General features: G+C 43.8%; 3 protein-coding genes across 5 annotated transcripts; 1 reads left to right on the forward strand and 2 right to left on the reverse strand.

Moving 5' to 3' along the window:
* Positions 1-5,568: 5,568 nt before the first annotated feature.
* Positions 5,569-10,826, reverse strand: LOC9267485 (uncharacterized). 2 transcript variants are annotated; one of them, XM_015782799.3, is made up of 17 exons: positions 10,722-10,826; positions 9,516-9,652; positions 9,052-9,102; positions 8,800-8,975; positions 8,613-8,690; positions 8,411-8,522; positions 8,182-8,266; positions 8,052-8,103; positions 7,919-7,980; positions 7,684-7,799; positions 7,443-7,564; positions 7,192-7,254; positions 7,047-7,104; positions 6,722-6,795; positions 6,564-6,612; positions 6,388-6,467; positions 5,569-6,172 (listed from the first exon to the last, which is right to left on the reverse strand). In XM_015782799.3, exons 2-17 carry the CDS (start codon positions 9,628-9,630, stop codon positions 6,110-6,112), a joined length of 1,356 nt encoding a protein of 451 aa, XP_015638285.1. In that variant the 5' UTR covers positions 9,631-9,652; positions 10,722-10,826; the 3' UTR covers positions 5,569-6,109. The 2 variants fall into 2 exon arrangements, with proteins under 2 accessions (XP_015638285.1, XP_015638283.1); XM_015782797.3 differs by having other exon boundaries at positions 9,516-9,665.
* Positions 10,827-13,690: 2,864 nt separating this feature from the next.
* Positions 13,691-16,855, forward strand: LOC4338530 (uncharacterized). The gene is made up of 8 exons (NM_001420388.1): positions 13,691-14,065; positions 14,140-14,270; positions 14,732-14,809; positions 14,919-14,963; positions 15,136-15,180; positions 15,281-15,332; positions 15,814-15,910; positions 16,326-16,855. The coding sequence occupies exons 1-8, from the start codon at positions 13,753-13,755 to the stop codon at positions 16,489-16,491; spliced, it is 927 nt and encodes a 308-aa protein (NP_001407317.1). The 5' UTR covers positions 13,691-13,752; the 3' UTR covers positions 16,492-16,855.
* On the reverse strand, positions 16,255-20,978 carry LOC4338531 (probable protein phosphatase 2C 48). Of its 2 annotated transcripts, none has more exons than NM_001420389.1 (4): positions 20,341-20,978; positions 18,212-18,644; positions 17,643-17,866; positions 16,255-17,340 (listed from the first exon to the last, which is right to left on the reverse strand). In NM_001420389.1, exons 1-4 carry the CDS (start codon positions 20,563-20,565, stop codon positions 17,161-17,163), a joined length of 1,062 nt encoding a protein of 353 aa, NP_001407318.1. In that variant the 5' UTR covers positions 20,566-20,978; the 3' UTR covers positions 16,255-17,160. The 2 variants fall into 2 exon arrangements, with proteins under 2 accessions (NP_001407318.1, NP_001407319.1); NM_001420390.1 differs by having other exon boundaries at positions 16,255-17,380.
* Positions 20,979-21,876: the final 898 nt, after the last annotated feature.

Below are 21,876 nucleotides of genomic sequence, written 5' to 3' on the forward strand. Positions count from 1 at the left end.
CAAGCGCGCATTCATTCGTTTGATGATTTCGCCGAGGAGCTACCAACCAACCGGGTGCATGCCGACGTTCGTGCGTGTACGTCCAGATGGGATCAGGGGATCATCGCCCTGATTTTTTTTCACATGGGATCTGTACAGTGTACAGTGTACAGCTACTACGGATCGGATGGGGTGTACTAGTCACTAGTCCTGTAAATCAATCCTTATTTTTCCCCTAAAACGAACCGCCGTAGGATAGTATCAATTTTATTGAATTAAGAGAAAGAGCGCATAAGGAACCGACACTACTAGAAAACTAATTTTCGCAGGCGGCCAAAACTAATCTTCGCAGGCGGGAGGGAGGTCAGCCTACATCACAACGACTGCGAAAATCGATTTTCGCAGTCGTTGTGATGTAGGCTGACCTCCCTCCCGCCTGCGAAGATTAGTTTTGGCCGCTCGGCCCACCTGCAAAAATGCAAAAAAACGAAAAAAAAAATTGCCACACGCGGTTCGCCGCCGCCCTCCCCCGGCCAGATCTGCGAGGGAGGGAGGAAGGGGAGACGCTGCCGGCCGCCCCGCGCCGTCGTCGCCGCCGTCGCCCCCGCCGGCCTCCCCCCTCCCTTCTCCGGCCAGATCTGGGAGGAAGGGGGGAGGGGAGCCGCCGCCATCGCCCCCGCCGGCCTCCCCCTCCCTCCTCCGGCCATATCTAAGAGGGAGGGGGAGGGGAGCCGCCGCCGCCGCCCGGACCGCGCCGCCGCCGCTCCACGCCGTTGCCGCCGCCGCCGGCCTCCCCCCTCCCTCCTCCGGCCAGATCTGGGAGGGAGGGGGGAGGGGAGCCGCTGCCGCCGCCGCCCGGACTTCAGCCGCGCTACCCTCCTCGGCCGCGCCTCCTCACCGCTGCCGCCCTCCGCCGTCACCGCCCGCCGCCGCCGCCGGGGAGAGTAGAAGTGAGGGGAGGGGAGAGGAGGAGAGGGGAGGGGAGGGGAGGGGAGAGGCCGGTGAGGAAGGGAGGAGAGGTGTGGAGCGAGGGGAGGGCTGAGAGTGTGAGGACTTAGAAAAAAATTAGGGCCCGCAAGTCTATTTATATTCAAGTCTATTTTCGCAGGTGGACCACTTAAGTGGCGCCTGCGATGGTGCCTGCGATTTTCGCAGGCGCCGCTTAAGTGGTCCGCCTGCGAAAATCAAGCGGGCATCAAATTTCACCCGAATTTATATTTTTATAGACAGTCATTTGGCTCTAAGGGTCATGTCCGCCTGTGAAAATAAGGCCCTCACGTTGGAAAAAATGCTTTTTCTAGTAGTGTGAAAATACTATGCATACGACTGTTATGTACGACTCTCGTATGATTGCTGACGGTGGCGAACGTTACTCGTTGCATCGCTAGGAAACGGCTGGACAACATGACTGGTTTCCGTTAAAAACATTACTTCGTATGAGCTTCGTACGTGGAATATCGTACGTATAGTAGCTCTCATAAGGAACGAACTTAGACAGACGTTTTGCCCCTGCTAGAGTCCAAGTCTTTATCTCCTTGATTTTCGTGAGCGAAAACAGTGCCGGTATTTCTTTGGGCTGAAAAACTCTTTGGTTTCTGGTGGTGGCAAAATACCTACGTGGGCTTATACCACACCTTGTATAGTGTATAGATTTTCTTCCTTTAGCTTTTACCTTTTCTTGCCCTTAAGGGCTGTATTTTTCTCCCGCTATATTTAATGAAAATTGCACACTCTCGTGCTTGTTTCCCTTAAAAAAAGAAAAACTCTCTAGTTTTTTCTCCTTCCAAAATTTTCTTATAGTCAACAGGATAAGCATACATACTCTTTTTTGGCAACCCTTATGTAGATGCCACTAAGAAACCATCACTCGTGCACCGTGTTGGTTGCGCTCCACGTTACCGGATGTAGCTATTCATGTGTGGTCTATGCAAATAAGAGGGACCACACTCTTCTCGTATATCGGCATTTTGCAAGCAGGTGGAACGATGTCTTCGGGGTGTATCGGCTGAGGAGGCAGTTGTTGGTGATATGTCCTAAAGGCAATTATAGAGATGATTGTATCACATAATATGTTTACATATTTATCATACATTGTTCCTTGAAATATATAACTCATTATTGGTTAATGAATATGTTATTTGTTCATAAGACTCTTTATGTTGTATGTTGCTATTTCTAAAGGATCCTTGATCAAATATCATATATGGAACAAATATGGTTTAATGATCAGCACGTGTATTGATTGACGATCATGTATCATGAATCATGGTATGGAGATACCAAATTAATAATGTGGACACATGTTAGGGAACATGTTGTTGGATAGACCCAACATGAGACACTGTAAAAGTTATATATGACGTGCCATCGGTGATCTCATTTAGTGTTGGTGTAGAATCCTTTAGTCCTAAGATTATCATGATTCCCAACATATGCAGTAGCTTACTTAGGGGCTGCCAAATGCTACTCTGTGATTGAGTAGTTATAAAAGTAATCTTTTGGTATGCTATGAAACATGTAGTGGGATATGAATAATCATGATGGGATTTGCCTCTTCTATGAAAAGATATCATGGGTCCCTCGATGTTATAGATTATGGAAATATATGATCATGCCAAAAATTATTGAGGAGTCAATCACAGGTTAAATAATCTATCACAAGATCGAGTGAATGATTGAGCTATTAAAGGATGGCACATATCTAGCCTTAAGCCTAATCGATATCATGAGGCAAAAGGGTTCATACAAGTGTACACTAGAGGTTCAGCCGATATGATCTTTATGTATGTCTGATGGGTCAATATATTCTGCTAGTAGCCGCTGTTGACATGTGGACCGAAAAGGAGTTTTCGGGTTGCAGCCGAGTGTACATGAATCTATGGGGTCGCACACTTAACGGGTCGGAATAAGGGGATTGGATAAAGATTCAATATGTGCTCAATTCGGATAGGAATCTGAGTAGGACTCTTATGGGCCTCGAAGGCCCAGTTATGGATTCTATATATTCTTGAGGTGATGTGACTGGTGTTCTGTGAGAAACCCTAGCCGTCACTCTTCTCTCGAGCCAAACCCTAGCCACACGCGGGCGCTAGCACGTCCGCGCATGGCGTTCCATCCATGGACGTGTGGATACCTGTAGAGGCGCCGCTGGTTTGCGGTGCTAATTGGCGTGGTAGCACAGTGAGGCGAACGCACGAGGAGCAGAAGGTCGGGCTGCTGCGATCGACTACTTCCTCAACATTGACGCACGCTACGTCGCCAATGTTCCTTCGGCTTATTAGCACCTACTTCCACTGCACAACGTGTCGAGTGGTAACGATTCATGATTTTATACTTGCTTGGTTCCTGGTTTACATGGTAAAAAAATTTTGATTTATACTATTGTAGCCTATGTGTATCCCAACATTAGTAAGTGCTATTTGGCTAACAACGGATTGCCAATATATCATATGCCCAAACTCTGTTTTGCACGATTAGTCAATCAAAGAGTTCACACTTTCTCGAAGCCCAAGCTTTTTATGCAGTTTATGTCGATTGATCAAAGAAACCGCGCTTTGTAGATAGACCCGGTTATGTGAGTATTCTCCATGACTTATGAGTTCTGAAGTTATCCCCCATCTGGCTCGTTAAATGAGCCACAATCTATCGATTAGTACACACGATCTTGTATAATTGTTACCACTCAGTACTTTTGTGTTAGCGTGTTGGAAATATGGGCAACATTATAATTATGTTCCAGTGTAGCTACCAGGATGCTAATATTTTTTTAACAAAACCAATACAATTACCTCACGTAGCTCCTATTGATTATAAGTTGATAAAAATTAACGAAGCAACAAAAATCATCCGAGGGCAAAGATTTCCATACACTTACACTCTTACTCGTAACACCCAAAAATCAAGGCTAGAAAATAGAAAGGGATAGATGAAAAGTTTCTAGATTAATTATAAAATTCAAATTTGGCTATATGTTATAAGCTGAAGGCCTACCGATGTAAGGGCACTGTAAAATGGAATCACAATATAATACTAGGTCTTTCAGTTCGTTTGATAAAGAAATATGTTATTAGTGAGTTAGGGACACATTCAGACAACGACCAGCAACGAGCTAGTATATAACTACAAGCCTACACAAGTGACTAGCTCTACATATATGTGGTGCACCTATCTCAGAAAGCCTAAGCTACGGACGTATGCGATATGGGCATCTCGTGAACATGTCCTGACAACGTTATGATAAATGCTCAGGTTAGGGTTCAGGGGTGGGTTTGGGAGAAGGGTGATGCTGGGATGGGGAGGTGAGGATCAGGCTTAGAGGGATGGTCTAGGAGGCGGCGATACGGTGGTTGGAGGAGAACAAGGGCGAGTGGTGAGGCGGCGGACTGGCAGTGGGTGAAACCATGAGGTCAACAGCTGGTGGTGTGTCGGTGTTGATGGTGAGAGCAAAGTGAGGGGAAGGGGAAGAGGAACAGGTTGGACTTCCCGGCCATTAACACCTTTTGGCGTCGACAAGGCCAAGTAGCGGCATGGTCGGACGATGGCAGCAGAGGAGGCAAGGAATCGAAGCTGACTTGGATTTGACGCCGGAGGGAGTTCGATGGAGAGAGGCCATCCTCAACACTGTCACTAACACGTCCTGCTCTTGCTCCCATTGCCAAAGCCAAAGAACCGTTTGTCAGCGGTCAACATATCATGAAGATATTGATAAGGTGAAAAGAAAGTAGGATGAGATTTCGAGTAGGAGAAGTGAGGCTAATGGGCTACTAGGCTGCCCTGACGCGTTCACCAATTAGCCCCACCCCGCCTATCTTCTGCATTTTGTGATTGGAAAAATAATATGCTGTTCAAAAAAGAGAGAAACTCCCAGGCAAACACAGAGCAGCAACTAATTGCATGCACAAATGGATTCCTCCAAGATACTCTGGTTAGCTCCTTTTGGCCTACTATGGTCGTTTTTCAATTTACCTTTTTGTTTCTTCTTACCGATCTTATTATCGCTTGTCTTAAAAAAAATATAGATAACTATTCTGCCGTCGTACATCATATCCTGGTCACATGATTCCATCCATGACGGAATGGATCAGACAGAGACGGGGCTGTTTAACAGTGTAGTATAATTGTATAAATTAGCATCACATGAAAAAAATTAGTTTGGACAGTAACACACCCAACCACTCTTGTAAATAATCCTTCCGTTTTATATTATAAGGGTCTGTTTGGCTGCAACATTCAGCGCTTATTGACAGCCAACAGTTGTTTACTCCATCCGTCCCAAAAATATAACATTTAGCCTTTAGAATTTATCCTAAAATATAACTTCTCTACCAACATTTCATTTTCAACCAATCACAAACCTCCACAATTCAATTTCCCCACCTACCTCCAATTTTCAACCAATCACACATTTTCATCATTTAATTATACCTACTTTCTTAACAAATGTGTCCACAGAACTAGCGTCCGGCTGCTAGGCGGCGCTTTGACAAGCCGCCAAACAGGCCATGAGATGTTTTAACTTTGTTTTTTTAAGGTTAGAACTTATTTCAGTTTGACAAAAACATAGCAACATATTATTAGCGGAGAATATGGTAATTGAATGCCATATTGCCATATTAAATTCTATATGTAAAATAAACTACGATGAAACTTTTATTTTTACAGCATCTTACAGAAATTCTCAACAGTCATCAACCACAAACCGAGCATTGCTCTAAGCAATCTTGATGGTTAATTTTACTAATTCTAGTCTAGATCTTATAGCGGCTACTAGCTTGGTATGAAGCATTTAACAATCATTCTTTTCAGCGACTTATAGGAATCCTATAAAATTCATTTCACAACAATTAAAGGAATTTATCCTAATAACATCAAGTCAGCAACATGAAAGATCAAAAGGTTCAAGCCAGCACCAAGCTGCCTCTAAGACGGTCACTGGATATTCTACAATTGCAACTTCCTTGGAGCAAAGCTAACATGACAGCAGCATCGGAGAGTATTTTGCTCCTCATTCATAGAGCGTTGTGGTTAACCAGTTAACACAGCCAATGCCGGGTTCAGTGGTTCGTCTCATGGAGAAGAAGCTTTTCATGGGGCACTAGGTTGGTAAGATCAGCTGGAAGTTGAGTGAATTTTACCAAGTCAAGGTATTCTTGGACTGCTGGAGCTTGGCATTGTATGAGCTTTCTAATTCCTCCTGCAACATTACAAGGCAGAAACTGAGACTTGACCCTGGAAAACTATGGAACCAGAAGAACACAGACGATTTCTTGCAAGCAAAGCGCTGTAGCGAGAGTAGATACGAGTATAGGGCCCGATCCATTCAGTTTAAGATATGGAAGAGATTGACTGGGAACTAAACAAGCATATCCAGTTTCCTGCCATAGAAATGTAGAAGGAAATACTGCATACCTTGCAGGCTTTCAGCAATGGTTGCAGAAACGATGCCCTGAAAAACCTGATAGATTTTTCAAGAGATGTTCTTTCCCAATCTGTAGTCCATTAAAGGATTATCAAAAGATCACTGAAAGTTTTAGGATGAAATAGTTAAACACAGGATTCCTAAAAGTGAAGAATTTATCACTTGCCGTTTTCAGAATCAGTACGAAGACCAGCTGCATTGAGCTCACCCAAAAGCTGGTTAAGTTCAACAGTTTCAACAAGTCAGTTTAGCATAATGATGCTTCCAAAGGTAAATTAGATCTCAGAATATTGTTTTTTTTAATGCTTGGCTCTAAGGACACACCTGTGACAGAGTTGGAACTGTCGTAGGATCAAAATCATCACAGTTATTTGGATCGATTGGAACACAAACACGGCCTAGGGAAAGATTTCAAAACAATTGTTAGAACTTAGAACTCATTAGGCAGAACATATTTTACGTATAAGTGTAAGCATGAAATGAATGCATATAAATGTGAAAAATGTGTCACTCAAGGAACATTTGCATTAGAGATTTCCAACGGATACACGAAGTGTATACACACGGACAGCCAACAAAAACAGTTTCTAGTGCAAACAAGTATCTTCATTCATTAGATGAAAAAATAGGAAATATACTTGGGTCTAACCTGTCTTCGGGTGTATGCAAAAGGGTGCTTTCAGCAAATGATTCATGTGCTTAGAAACCTGATATGCACCAGAATGTCGAATAGGAATCAGAAAATGAATTTATGACTTGCTGCAAACATGTGCTGTTGATCGTTTTGCTTTTACCTCCATATCAAGTCTAGGATATGTGTATGAGAAGACAATCTCTTCTATACATCTTCGAAGCCCCTGTGGAAGAAACATGAAAAAAAAAACATCATTGTGCATTCAACAAAATAGAATGAAAATTAGCAACCAATCCCACATGTAACATTGTGATGAAACCTCGAGAATACAATACTCGATATGATTAAAACTGATACACCAGTAAATGTGCAAATAAAATTAAGTAGGATTGCGAGAGATTATGCATGGACCTTGTGTTTTCCTGACTGCAAGGTTGACTTTAGTTGCTCCCACCTGGTAGCATTTACATCTTCCTTTGAAATAGAAGATCGTCTGTTTCCTTGCCACTTATCATGGAGCTCACTAGCAACATCTAGAAATGACACACACTTTACAATGATTGAAGACATTCAAGACTTGACAAATGAGAAATGGTTTGATAGCAGTGATGATACTAAAATATATTGTTCTAGTTAAGGTTTGCATTCTTACTTTCATCAGGGATAAGATCAAGTATTTTCTGATATCTCTCCTCAGATGCAAATAGTTGTTGGCTAAGTAGTAGCTTATCTTCAAAGAAGCCTTTCAGAACATCAGTGTATGACCGTCTGTAGGAAAATAGAGTTTCATTACAGCCTATTTGGCTATATTTCAATTTGTACTGATAAAACATATACAATTTCAACTTATGATTGAAAAACAAGGAACTGAGATCATTCAGACATACGCAAGGAAAGGATGGAGAACAGCTCCAGTCAATGAAACTTTCTTCATCGTATTTTCACCACCCTGCAAAAGATCCATACAGGAAGATTTCAGCAACAAAACGACATCTAGGATCATGAATAAAGGAATACCACCTTGTAGACGCGAAAATAATCAGCAATTGCAGCCCTTTGTTCGTTGTTGAGCCTAACAGGAAAGTACCAGAGCATTTTAGGATCACCAAACTAAATGGAGAAATGAAAAAGGGAAAAACATCATGCATACTTTCTTGCTCTACTATCACAAACCCAGCAATGGACACCACGACGACCACTATATACCCACAATATGTGATTGAAACCAAAATCATCTGTAAACACATACTTTCAATTGTTACAAGTCAAACTAACCAAGAAAATAGTTGACTAAAGATCTGCAATTCAAGTCAATTAAACTGAAATAAAAGCGAGTGTTTGCATGTGTGTTTAATTAATTGCATTGCAAAACAACATGCCTCTAAGTGAAGCATCCAAGATTTTGATAGCAATGGTCATTAAAGGCCAGCACTCCATGCAGACATCAGCTCCAGAGCAGCAATAGCGAACATCATCGTAATCTGATATATCCTGTGATGTTGAAATGCCTCACAGCTTGGAACAGATGCTTGATGAAAAATACAAATAAAATCCACAGGAGAAATTTTGCAGGTTTCTTACTATATCGAAAATAAGTTCTCTCTCAACTGGCACAAAGACGTTGTTGCCTGATTGAGCATAGGCATGCCGCTTTGCAGGCTACAAAATAAACAGTTTTCATCAAGATATTGAAAAAACAGAGCTTAATGCGGAAAATCAAACTCACATAAAAAAAATAATGTCCAAGTTAAGTGATTACACAACATACATCTACACTATATACAGGTCCAATATCAATCTTGAAAGGGCACTTTTCCTTGATAGAGTTCTCCATTTCAGCCACGCTATCAAAGGACTGGAAACGAACGTAGATGTCATTCTCTAGTGTAAATGAGAACTCTCGACGTCCAACATACGACTGATCACATCCTGGATGTTTCCCGTCTAAAAAAGGACAAATTCGTATTATATAGATGAAACAATTAGTAAACAACTAGATCCTGAACCAACAACAACAGACCATTTCCATATGAAAGCCACTTGAAGAAATCAACATGAGGGAAGAGCTTTCCTGCAATTGTAGCATACATACAAAACCATTAGCACTGGCAGTTGGCCATCACAATTGTTTAAGTGGAAATTATATGGCAGATCAACTGTGATATTAAATTAAGCATCTTTTAGTTAAAACCATTTGAACTGCACAGACCAATAACTATTATTCTGGACTGCAGTTGCAAGAAGTTGCGACATTTTTCCATGGAGAAAGCATATAGATTACCTACAACCACTATTACAGTGTATATATATGCCAAAATATTTTGCTCCAGTGTGTTCTAGAAAAATATTTTGCTTCAAGATCGCAGCTTTCTGCGGATTATCCAAGACAAAGAGAAAATAATCAGCAAAAAGAGCACACTGTCTGGTGCCTAGTTTCTTAAATTTCAGTGGCGGATTAGAAGAAAAAGGGAAGCACTACTGTACCATAGTAGATCCTGAGGTAATCAGCATTGAAGCCATCTGGTACGGCGGTGTTGGCCACTTGCTGATGCTGCCCATCAATCTCCATTGCGTCAGCCTTCTCATCCTCTCTCGCCATTGTCTCCGTTTCAGATCAAGAACTGTAAAAAAAAACTGGTAAAACAGAAAACAAAAAAGAGTACGATGAGATAAAGATGGTGCTTGGTTTGAAGAACGTCGATGTGAAACATAGAGGAAATGAAATTACAGCGTATTTTAGGCTGCAACTGATGACCATTCGTTACACACTTTCAAAGGCAAACGTAGGACAAAATGCATCACCGGAATTGAAAAAACAAACTGGAGTACTGAAGAGCTACTCGTTATCCTTTGTGCTTCATCTAATAAACCAGAACTGCTAGCAAAGAACTTAAAAATATTTTCGCTCGAAGAAAATAATAAAAAAAGGAGAAGTAGAAAGAGAGAAAGATAGAGCATAGAGCATTGAACAGAGAGAGAAAGAGAGAGAGAAGATTCAGCACACAATCAGATCAAGGTACTAGCACACAGAAGGGCAGTGCCGCGCCGGGGTGGCGATGGCCAGGTAGGGAGAGAAGTCGCGCGCGTTTTCCGACCGCGTCACGACAACTAGGGTTAGTGGTTGGGTTTCGGGGTGGGGTGGGGGAAGGTGGCGCTGGGGAGGGGGAAGTTGGGGGGATCGGGTTTAGAGGGAGGGCCTGGGAGGCGGCGGACCTGCGGTGGGTGGCGGCGGCCGCGGGCGGTGGGCCGGTGATTGTGGCGGGGGCAAAGCGAGGCGAAGGGGAGGAGGTCGGCCGGGGCGGCGGCACGGTGGGGGTGGTGGGAAGAAAATGATAGCCTGGCCGAAGAGGGAAGGAAGGGGGCTCGCCCGCGTCGCCCACTCCGCTCTTGCGTCGTCGCCGCTCAGCTCTCGCGTCGTGGCCGCCGGAGGGAGGAGGGGCTCGTCGGAGGTAGGAGGAGCGGCCTCGCCGAAGGGAAACCACCCGTCGTCGTCGTGCGCGCCGGGAGGCGGGGGGCAACGCGGGTGGCTGGGGGAGCAGGGTCGGCGGCGCGCACGGCGCTGGGGAGCGAGAGGTTACTAAAATCTGCTCTCAATTTCAGATCGAAATGAACAGCAAAGGGGAACAGTTTGGGGACTCGAGATCGAGAAAAGGGGAAAAGGGGAATCATCTCAGAAGGATAATTTCCTACCTCCTTTACAATTTCACCCTTGCTGTGGCGCGGTGGCCGCCGGTGATGGAGAGGCCGCCGAGGCCGCGTCGCGTCGGTGCTTGCGGGCGGTGGCCGGTGGTGGTTGTGGTGGGGGGGGGGGGGGGGGGGGGGGAGGGTTAGGGCGGAGGGAAATGGCGGGAAAGAGGCCGCGGCTCCCGCCAAAAACTGCCGGACAGAGGGAGCGCGCGGGGAGAGCAGGAAGGTGTCAAAATGCTAGCTTTGCTCATTGTGGGCTGGGCTTCTCTCATCCAGCGTAGCGTATACCTTTTCGGTGCGGAAAAAGTATACCGTAGGTCCCTCATCTTGTCAACGAATTACAAAATCGTCCTCGAACAGTAAAACCTCATACAATACATCCCCAACTTACAAAACCAGTGCAAACGAGATACCTCGGCGGTATTAACTATTGAGCCCAGGTTTGACCGACGTGGCACCTACGTAGCTCTTTTGACTACGTTTTTGTCCTATGTGGCATTGACGTGGTTTTCTTTTTATTATTTTCTAGTGTAACTAACACGTGGGCCCTACGCATGTGCCACGTCAATACCACATAGGACAAAGACCTAGTCAAAGGAGCCACGTAGGAGCCACGTCAGCCATAACCGCGAGGGATCTCGTTTACACTGGTTTTGTAAGTTGAGGGATGTGTTGTATCCGGTTTTGTGGTTCAAGGACGATTTTGTAAGGTGACAAGATGAGGGACCTCCAGTGTACCTTTTCATTTTGGTGCACATATGTGATTCGGGCCTGTTTGTTTTTAACTTATTCACCGAGTTATTGAAATGATTTATTTGTTTCGTGCATAAAATCTATAGCAATAATTCACTTAATAATGTAAATTAAGCGGGCCTCAATTGTTTGGCTTCGTCGTTTGTCAAAATAGAGAACCATGCGAAAACACCCAAGATTGAACTAAAATTGACGAAAAAAATGCAAGATCGGAAAACTGTTTGGTTAAGTCGATAGATCGGTTTTCCATAATTAATTTTACGCCCACCCCTATGAACTAGTGGCGATTTTTTTTAGAAAGAGTGTGCTTTACTCACAAGAAACATGGCTATTACAATCTTTGAGAATAAGGCCTTGTATGCAAGTGGAAACATACTCCCATCATGCCGCACAATGTTTTCTTCTACTAGCCAGCCGTGCTAACTCATGAGCTATCCTATTGCAACATCTTTCTAACATGACGAATCTTCACCTCTACTAGCAACTCCTCTGTACTTTGCATCTCGGCGATAGTATAACACCATTAGGATTGATTCTCTTAGTGCGGCTTTAGTGCATTAACTACAAACATGCAATTTGTTTCTAGCACTACTGGTGTATATGCACCCATTCGACGTCCAGCTCTAAACCTTCCTTACAAGCAAACCGTTCTAATTCTTCCGCCGACGCCCTGTGGCGAATGTACTTTCAAGACGATAACAAGACTGAACCGGAACTATATGAATGATTATGCCAATACCCGCATTGCCTGAGCCTGCACAAAAAGCACCATCAACATTAATATTAGCCCAACCAAGTTCTGGCAATTCCCATGAACTGCAACCAATGCCTAAAGTTCTATTTATCTTCAGGTTTAGGGAACTAATCTATACTTCACTCAAAACTACTTTTCCTTTCTGATCAGGTTCTTGTCCCATGGCTTGCACAAATGAGCCATGGTAGCTTGTAAAAATGTTGCAGATATACCCAACACCTCCTCACCTTTGCAATGGACAACATCATTACGTAAATACCAAGCTCTCCAAACCAGCTAAAGGGATTTAGCTAGTACGGAGCTTAGAAGCATAAGCAGCCAATCCGACCCAGAAAAATTAAAAAAGAGCTTCCCCCTGGGAGACCCCAAATCTTGCGCAGAGCATGTCGCAAAGCTTTGGCTTTTGTGCATCTCACCACTACATGAAAACTATTGTGCAATTTTTGATGTCACTAATTGCCGTTGAAACTTATTAGCCTGAGTAGGCAGATTTTCTCGTGCGAGGCGCCAAACGAACACTCTAACTTTCTGGGGCACGTTTGCTATCCAGATCATGGACCTATAATATCTACTCCCGTTATTAGTGTTGCTAGAAGAATTTCCCTCTTTTAGTTCTATTTCTGTTAGCGTCAATTTATAAGCACTGTGCACTGAGATACCATTTTTCTCGTAATGCCAGGCAACAAAATGTTCAGATATTCAGGGTGAAAGCTTGATTATTAGGATTTCATCTGTAACTTTAATCTTGATTTCTCTTTCTTGCCCATAACATTTAGCCTAGCGGCCCCTGGGATCCACTGATCTCTTCAAATATGCACCTTGCCACCATCCCCTATTCTCCATGTGCATTTTTTGTTATTGGGAATAGGGACCAAGATAAAATAGATAGAAGGTCACTCTGCTCCCAACATATACCTCATGGCAACAATCCAAACTACTAAACTTTAAAGCTTTATGGACGTGCTAATGTTTGAAGTTGCGCCACCCTTATCGGTGAGGACGAGCGGCTATTAGTTGTATCACGATACTCAGGGGTGAAGGTAGAGTATGTGAGGGGGTGCCCAGGAACCCGGTAAAAAAAATTTAGCTGAATCTCACCTATTTTTACCATGTGTGCACTCCCTCAATACAAACTTAGACACCTAAATCAGTTTAAACTTGATCTAAAGTTAAAGTAAATTAAGCAAGTGATACCCTCCATTTCGTTCTAGCTCCGTCCCTGGCCACATTTGTGTGGTAGGAGAGAAAGAGGAGCAGTGAGCAACGGTGAGTAGTAGTATTAGAGGACATGAATAAATGGATTAGAGGCACACTTATAGATAGAGAGATGGTCGTCGGTCGATTACAAACAAGATTTAATATAATAGAGTAAAGTGACTGAAGAAAAAAAATAAAAATACCGATAAAGATTCTATTTTTAACTAATACAAATTATATATACAGAGTACTAATTTTCGTCTCTGAAGTCTGAACTGGTATATGGAGGAGCATATCCAACATTTCCAGCATAGTCATCAAAACAGAATAATGCGTGGCGTCGCCGCATCCGCCTGCACGCTCCGCCCTGGGCCACCCGGAGCCGTCCGATCAAAATCCAACGGCCCGGATCGCCTCAGCCACCTCCCCACGCGGCCCCTCTCGGCTCCCCGCCTCCACCTCCGGCGATCGCCGGAGCCCACCCACCGCCGCCTCCCCCTCATGGCTTCCTCCCCCTCCGCGGCCGCCACAGGTAGCGGAGGCTCCTTCCCTGAGATGAACTCGGTCGACGACTTCGCCGCGGTCACCGCCCCTCGCGGCGGCGGCCGCGTATCCGTCGTCGGCTTCGGCTCCCTCCTCTCCGGTGAGCACCTCACTTCCGCCACCGCCGCCGCCGCCCAACGCTGGATTCCCCTGAACCCCCTTCCTGAGTCGCAGAGCGGAGCGCGAGGAGCACGTTCCCGGAGCTGGAGGGGTTCCGGGTGGCGGCGCTGCGCGGGTTCCGCCGCGTCTTCGCCCACTCCGCCCCGATCTTCTTCGAGCGCGGCATCGCCATCGAGGCCACCAAGGTCAGGGACTCAGTTGCTACTGTTAGAGTGTGCGCTGCAGACTGTAGATGCTAAAAAGAAGCAAAAGAAATGGAGCTACAAGTTGATTACCATATGAAATGAAACTATCGAATCACATGTTTCTCAATTTGGAATGGAATTATAGTTTGGCGTGACATCAAAAGTGGGGGAAACTACTACCTAGGCTATAAGGTTGCATTTTACAAGCATGATAAAATTTAGTTTCTGCTTGAGTGAGCTTTTCTGCAATATGCATTTGGGGATTGTTTGCTTTTGCTCATTATGGCCAGTGAACGAATGGAAGCAGAGTGCTTTTTTAAGCTATGAAAAAAAAATTCTGTGATTGATTTGTTTGATTGAAGTTGTGTAGTCTAGTAAGTGCTTTTGTTAGGAATCTGCATTTGCTTCTTGGATTTATGATAAATCTCTCATTTTCACTGGAGCACCGGACTGACTTGTAGGAGTTCTCAAGCTTAAGTGTGGAGCCATGTGAGGGTGAACTGATCGTTGTCACTGTGTTTGAAATAAAGGAGGATGAGGTATTGTGGTTTATACCCTGTGATAATGCTTCACATCTGTTAAGGCAAAGGAATGGAGCTTTTTTGAACCTATTTTTGCTGAGGAAGGATTGAAAAGTGATATTTTCAGGTCCCAGCATTCATCGAGAGGGAGCATGAGTTTAGGTTTCTTGCGGTAGGTGCCAAATAATTCATTGGATGCTAACCTATTTAGTTAGATTTTCAGTTTCTTCATTGGAAACCTCAAGCTGTTTGGAGCTTAGATTTTTTAAGTCCTGGTCTGTAATTTAGGCTGTCTTTTATGATTATTTGCAGTTAATTTTTCTTTATCTCTAATATGCTGTCAGGTTGTTCCAGAAGGACTGGATGGGGTGCCTTATGCAAATCCAGCAGTAAGGGCTTATATTCTGTTACTGCAATTCTAGCTGTAGTGTCTTGTTTTGTTCAGCTGCTGCCCCCTGCAATGGAATTATTTTTTCTGCTTTGATTCAGGTTGTCTGTGCACGCTATAGCGATGAAGAATATTTCCAAGTGAGATGCAAAGGTTGAATCTATATCACAACCAGATTTTCTCATCAGTTGTACATTTCATTTTAATATCTTGCCATTGACTATACTGGTATGGATATCTGTGTTATGACAATTCTGGACAGTTAGTGTTACTCTTGTTTCGTATGTTGATGAGGTTTCATAATTTGGTTACAGTGTTAGGTCTATTACAGGATATAAATTGTTCGTGTTTTGAGTAAAGACTAATCTGTTCTTGACTTCATCTGACATCCTATCAGATTCTATAAGATTGTTGTTATGTGTGCTTTTTTTTAACTGTGAATACTGGGACATTTAGTTGATTTCCTTTGTCAGATATTAGATTTATTGTGTTAGTTTGGATGCTTCCCTTACACGTCCATGTCAAATTAATGCATTCTTAGGCAGGTGTAAGGTATTTACTTTCAGGGATTGCAGTAGACAGCTCAGAATTATAATTTTGTGTCTAATTCCATACTACATGATTCTTTCTGTAGGAAGCAAGGAAATATATTATCAGCGCTATGGCCGATACAACATTGATAGAATATGGAGAGACGATATTTTACCCTGTCGTGCTTATCTTAGACATTGGTGAGTGCTTTCTGTTCTAACATCTTATGTGCAGTCTGCAGAGTTGTTTTTTTAGTAACTTAAATTGGCCTATGATTAACATCATAAAATGTATCTTGTTCTATTTGAAACCACTGAACACCTATCAACTGATTAACTCCACTGGTTAGGCATTTTATTTTTTTATTCCAGTGGGTACAGCCCATCGATGGCATGTCAAAGCAAGATGCATTTCTAACCAAAATGCTATTGCTTTGGGTCATCTCAAAGTGAGATGCATTTCTGAAGCAAAGGGAAATCATTGTTTTGAACTATCCATTAGCAGCACATTTTCTATTGAAATGTCATTATCAGCCATTACTTTGTTAGGCATGTTGAATCTTGGCCATTCTGCTATTAGAGTCGCCTTTCACGATACTGATTGCTTAATTTGCAGTGTCCTCGCTGCGAAAAATCTTGGAGAACCAGCATACAGCAACTTCCTAGACCACACCTATCTGGGTGACCGGACAACCACAATAAGGGAATACCTGGCCACTACCGGAGCCGGCATCATGGAAGAGGAGCCTCCAGAATCGCTAAAAAGCCGCTATGGCGGGTAGCTAGCGAGCTAGCTAGCTCCACGAAGACGACTCCGTCGACTCCCACAGCCACCATGGATCGAACTTCCATCCGCTTCGCTGTCGCTCAAATCTGACGGTTGGTGGTGTTCCTCACAATTCTGCTAAATAATCCCTGATGCTTCAGTGCATAATACTACCAAAATTCCAATTTTTCGGGCCACATAGTGTTCAGACTTTCAGAGGAAGATTGTGATTCATGACCCTCTTCATGGGAGAGTTGAATGATTGATGTACCACAACAATAACAGTGACTATTTTGTCACCACCACCACCACCACAGAAATTCTGGAGCCATATGATACATGCAGAAAAAAAAAAATGAGGACAAAATGCATCTTTTTTTTCCCTGCCTTTTTCTTGTGGCTGCTGTTGAATTGAATCTCGGACAACTTTTTGACAATGACGGTGGTGTGAAAGCCGGAGGATTGGATTTTTCCCGGTCATCCACTAGCAGCAGCAGAGTTCATCACCGGCAGGTCAGGTCAATCGTGCACCGTCCCAATCATGGCGGCAAATTGCATTGTTCTTCTGGCATGTAACAATCTGCGTTTTTTTTTCCTTTTTGTGGCGCCTCTCAACGACGACGGCGACATTGTCGTCGGCGTGTGCGGTTTTTGTTGGCTGCGTGCGTGTCAGCGTGTGTGTTGTTTAGGACGGCGGCGAGTGGAAGAAGAGGCAGATCGCCGAGCAGTCGTCGACGGCGATGCCCCGGCGCTTGCGCCTCCATGCCCGGACGGCGAACTCGACGAGCCGCTTCGCCGCCTTCTCCCTCTCCGGCGCCGACGCCACGATCTGCACCGCCTCCTCGTTCGACACCACGTCCCACACCTGCCGCGCAGACGAAGACGAACAAGTTGAGATGTTTGTCCTAAAAAAATGGAATGAATTTTATTTTGTACTCTCTCCATTTCTTAATATATAACATTGATGATTTTCTTTTGTAACATTTGATTATTCGTCTTATTTAAAAGAATATATGCAAATCTTAAAAATATTAATATTGCTTAAAATTCGATAAATCAAGTAAAAAAAACAAGATATTTACTTAAATTTTTTTAATAAGAATTAAGGATGTCATATATTAAAAAAAATAGAGATGATAAGTATATGTATTTTGTTTGTTTGTTTACCCCGTCGGTGGCGAGGATGACGAAGTGGTCCTGGGCGGTGATCCGGCGGTGCGTCACCTCCGGCGCCGAGATGACGCCGTAATCCTTGACGCAGTAGTCGCCGAAGGCGCGCGACATGGCGAGGCCTGGGCCCTCCCTGTCCGGCCGCCACACCCGGTGCACCCCGGGCTCGTCGGCGAGGCACTGCACCCTCCCGTTGCACTCCATGATCCTCTCCCTCTCCTCTGCATCCACGCAATGCAAACATCAGCAATAGCGGTAGGACATACTCTTATATTAAGCAGAGAAATTATTCTAAACTCCAGAGAGACATCCTCTCGTTGGTTATGTCATGTAAATGGTTATAAAAAGGTTTTAGAAAACAATAACGTAGCTTAATATGTGATAAATGACTCCATTCAAGTTTAACTTATACAAGTTGTCTTTAAAATAAATAACTTATACAAGTTGTAGAAAAACATTTTTTTTTGCAGGGAGTAATCTATTATATATTAATTTATTATTTTAATTTTTTTATAACATGTAAACGACTGGAAGATGTCTCCGTGAGTGTTTGACGGCGAACTTACGGGGCAGGTTGGGCTTGAAGTCGACGGTGAGCTGCACGGCGGCGAGGCGGGCGCCGCCACCGTCGTCGGGGGAGGCGGTGGCCAGGACGGCGCGCGAGTCGCCGACGTTGGCGACGACGAGGAGGTCGCCGTGCTTGACGAGGGACAGCGCGGTGCAGCCGCTGTGGACGGCGTCGAGGCGGCGGCTGGCGCGGAGCTCGGCGTCGACGGCGGCGCAGGCGGCCAGGTAGGACTGGCGCCACAGGTCGGGCCGGCACTCGCAGAGCCGCTTCTCGCCGCCGTCGATGAGCGCCGCCAGCGTCACGGCCTCCCGCCACCGCCGGAGCAGCGCCGGCGGCAGCGACTCCCTCACCGCCTTCGCCACGTAGTGGCCCCACTGCCCGTGCCCGTCGAAGATGCCGCACAACACGCTCCCCTCCTCGCACCCGAATCCCTGACCACACACAAGACAAATTTGCTTTGGTTCAGAATTCAGCTCAAAAATCTAATATTTACTTGTTTTTTTTGTCAAATTTTGTACTCCCTCTATTTTATAGTACAAGTCCTTTTCATTTGTTTCTAGTTAAACTTTTAAAAATTTAATCAATTTTTTTAAAAAATATTTTTGACACAAAACTAGCATATTATCAAAATATATTAAATGCTGTTATAATAAGACTAATTTGATATTATAAATGTTGCTAGCTTTAGGAAAAAAAATAAAACGTCTTGTAATAAGAAATGGATGGAATAGTACGAAGCCAATATGATCAAATTGTACATTGTTCTTGTTGATTTTTTTTTTCGTTTTTGTTTTGCGGTGTTTTGACATTACGTGTGTGGTTCTGCTCTGAGTATTTGTTTAACGTTCTAGGGTACAATCATGCATGTTAATGCAAAAAATTAAAGATTCCATTGTGACATCATGGTGAACCAACTGAACCAAGCCAGCTTTTGAGAGCTGGTAGGTCATGGTTGTCCTTACTCCTTTGGTTGCAAAATAAATAAATAAATAAAATAGAAAAGAGCGATCATTTTTTCTAATTGCAGCCTGTCCTTCCAAATTTGTCCAGTGCTGTTTATTCTATGATACCTCTTACTGGTTTACAATATTATAAAGAAAAAAGAAAGGCTTGTGAACATTACATAATGACTGCTGTAAATATTAAGAAAAGAAAAACATATCCTCTAATTGAAGGTCCTTCTCTCTCTTCTCTCTCCTTTTTATGATGATAACAAACTATTATATCCAAAAATCATATCTAGGAAGAACTCTCAAGAATGTGTTGATGTGATCTACTTTCCATGCATCCACCTTAGCCACAGAGTTTAACTAACCAAAAGCAGCTTTAGAATCCCAGACACCAACAAACTGAAAAAGGTGAGATATACCAAAGAACCCAAAACACCTTGTTTCTTCAGCAAATAAATGACACGTAATCAGTGACCCTTTTGGCACAGATCAGAAAACCCCTAGAAGCCAAAAACAAACACCAGATCCAAGAACTTGGTAAAACAACATGCCTCAAAAACTATGTATTAACTGACCCTGAAATTGACCCTGTCGTTAATCAATCACTGGTCTAGTTAGTTAATGGACTAATAATAAAAATAGTGTTAATTGTCATGAAGAGAACAAAGCGAACTAAAACACAAGATTAGGTGAACAATCGAGAGAGAAGTCAATAGAAAGTACATAAGAACAGGAAGTTTGTTTGCTTTCTTGTGTGGTCAGAAATGAGAAGAGCTAGTCCTACCACAGTAGTATTCTCCGCTTTTTTTTTATTTTTTGAGAAAAAGAAAAAGAAGATTTTTTTTTTAGAGCACATAGATGAGGACAATGAATCATGACACCATGGACAAAATCTCACCATAAGAAAAACATGGTCGGTGAAAAGAAACAACAGTTGAATCGAACCATATTTGAGACGACTAGTAGTAAATCAGCTGTAAATATGAACCAAAGAAATAATTTCTTTCTTTTTCTTAACATGTTGGAATTCTCTCATGTGCCATTTGTATTGTTGTTACTAGTTACTACGTGCTAATATGCCACCAATAATTGTGATCATATCATTGTTTCACAAGCAGATCAGAGAGAGAGCAAAGTAGCAAGAACAAGAAGCAGAGGAGAGCAGAATCTGACTGACCTCGCAGACGATGGAGCAGTCCTGGTTGATGCCCTTCTCGCCGCGGCGGGAGCAGACGGCGGCGAACGTCTCAGAGCCCTCGCCCCACAGCGTCCCCGATGTCCTCAGCACCGCCGTCGCCGTCGCCGCCGCCGCCTTCCCGTCGTCGCCGTCGCCGCCCTTCCTCTCCTTCCCCACCGACAGCGAGCGCGCCAGCCCCTGCAGCAGCGACGAGATGTGCCGCATCCTCGCTAGCTCCTTCTTCTTCCTCCTCGTCGCAGATGGATAGTCTCAGCTGCAGAGCCAAACTCAGCTTCTCCTTCCACGAGCAGGCTCTGCTCTGTTTCGCTTCCTATCTTGAAGAAGAGATCAGCACCTGCGGCCTGAGGGCAGCAACCATGGCCGGGGACGCTTCCGCGAAAATTAATCGATCTGCGGCTGCGCCGTACGTTTTCACCAGGTGGGATCTTTGTCTTCCTTCCCACCTGAGCTGAGCTTTGAATCCAAGAAACGGGCTACACAGGATAAGCCCAAGAACAACCAATCCCAACCAAATCAAGAAACGCAACCAAGCAGAGCAGCAGATCAAGAAACGCTAGAAACTTGAGCCAAAAATAAAAAATAGAAACACTAGAACAAGGAATCGATGGAGCGAGCGTGGTGAAAGCTCCAGCGCGAGCGCGAGAGCTTATAAAGGAGGAGGAGGAAGAGGCGTGGGGGGGAGTCAGCCATGGCGGGGGGCCGTCGCTTGCACTGAGAGCAACATTCGCCCCGCGTCCGTGGCGTGCGTCGCGGTGCGCTTGGCCTTTTTCGCGGATAGCCCCTTGGGGACCCCGGATATTCCACAAGGGAGCTTTTTTTTCTTTCTTTTGTTGACGTGGAGGACTGGATAAGGAGGGGTAGTACTGAATATACTATGCTCTATTAATTGCCCTTCTTCAATGTGCTGGGGGGTATGTCAGGTTAGGTGTGGCATTTCACTCGTAATATGTCTCTGAATCTAATATGGGCAATGGATTTATTTAGGTATGGGTCTTGATAAAAACTGGCTAATTGGAAATTCTGATATATCTTTAGATAATTAGATCTAGATTAATAAATATAGATCAATTGTATATTGCGGTCAATCTGTAAATACTTTGGAGTCTAGGTAAACACATAAACAACAGCGATCATATACGTGCCCGCTAGCGATCCCGGGTAAGCCGGGCCTTGGACCACTCTTTTCACACAAATAAGTGAGATGTAGAATCTCCATCGTTTATCGATTAAGAGTGTAGTACGGAACTCATATATGCGTTATGAATCTATTCCCTCAAAAAAATATGGATTAGGAATTAAGATGTATATATTTTAAAGGTGAATTTGTTGCATACTTATTTATTTATTTAGTTATTTGTGATACAAAACTTTATTTTTGGTATTTGGTAGATTTTGTGCCATAAAATTTGTATATAATTTTTTAATCACCTAAAATTTATTGCTAAATAGGCCTAAAATTGCAGTGCTATGTAAGTATGATTTGTGCTGCAATTTTCTTGTTGTGTATGGTTTTAA

The sequence above is a fragment of the Oryza sativa genome, chromosome 5 (assembly GCF_034140825.1).
Source record: "Oryza sativa Japonica Group chromosome 5, ASM3414082v1".
Classification (NCBI taxonomy): Eukaryota; Viridiplantae; Streptophyta; class Magnoliopsida; order Poales; family Poaceae; genus Oryza; species Oryza sativa.

What these genes read in the sequence shown, in the direction of transcription:
- LOC9267485 (XM_015782799.3), bottom strand. Translation starts at nt 9,630, where the DNA reads ATGGCGAGAGAGGATGAGAAGGCTGACGCAATGGAGATTGATGGGCAG. An exon ending in GACCTGTATATAGTGTAGAT is followed by an intron (nt 8,691 to 8,799) that starts GTATGTTGTGTA and finishes TTTATTTTGTAG; the next exon opens with CCTGCAAAGCGGCATGCCTA. An exon ending in TGATCTTATCCCTGATGAAA is followed by an intron (nt 7,565 to 7,683) that starts GTAAGAATGCAA and finishes TGTCATTTCTAG; the next exon opens with ATGTTGCTAGTGAGCTCCAT.
- LOC4338531 (NM_001420390.1), bottom strand. Translation starts at nt 20,565, where the DNA reads ATGCGGCACATCTCGTCGCTGCTGCAGGGGCTGGCGCGCTCGCTGTCG. An exon ending in CTTCAAGCCCAACCTGCCCC is followed by an intron (nt 17,867 to 18,211) that starts GTAAGTTCGCCG and finishes GCGTGGATGCAG; the next exon opens with AGGAGAGGGAGAGGATCATG. An exon ending in TCATCCTCGCCACCGACGGG is followed by an intron (nt 17,381 to 17,642) that starts GTAAACAAACAA and finishes CCATTTTTTTAG; the next exon opens with GACAAACATCTCAACTTGTT.
- LOC4338530 (NM_001420388.1), top strand. Translation starts at nt 13,753, where the DNA reads ATGCGTGGCGTCGCCGCATCCGCCTGCACGCTCCGCCCTGGGCCACCC. An exon ending in TCGCCATCGAGGCCACCAAG is followed by an intron (nt 14,271 to 14,731) that starts GTCAGGGACTCA and finishes ACTGACTTGTAG; the next exon opens with GAGTTCTCAAGCTTAAGTGT. An exon ending in TTTCCAAGTGAGATGCAAAG is followed by an intron (nt 15,333 to 15,813) that starts GTTGAATCTATA and finishes TTCTTTCTGTAG; the next exon opens with GAAGCAAGGAAATATATTAT.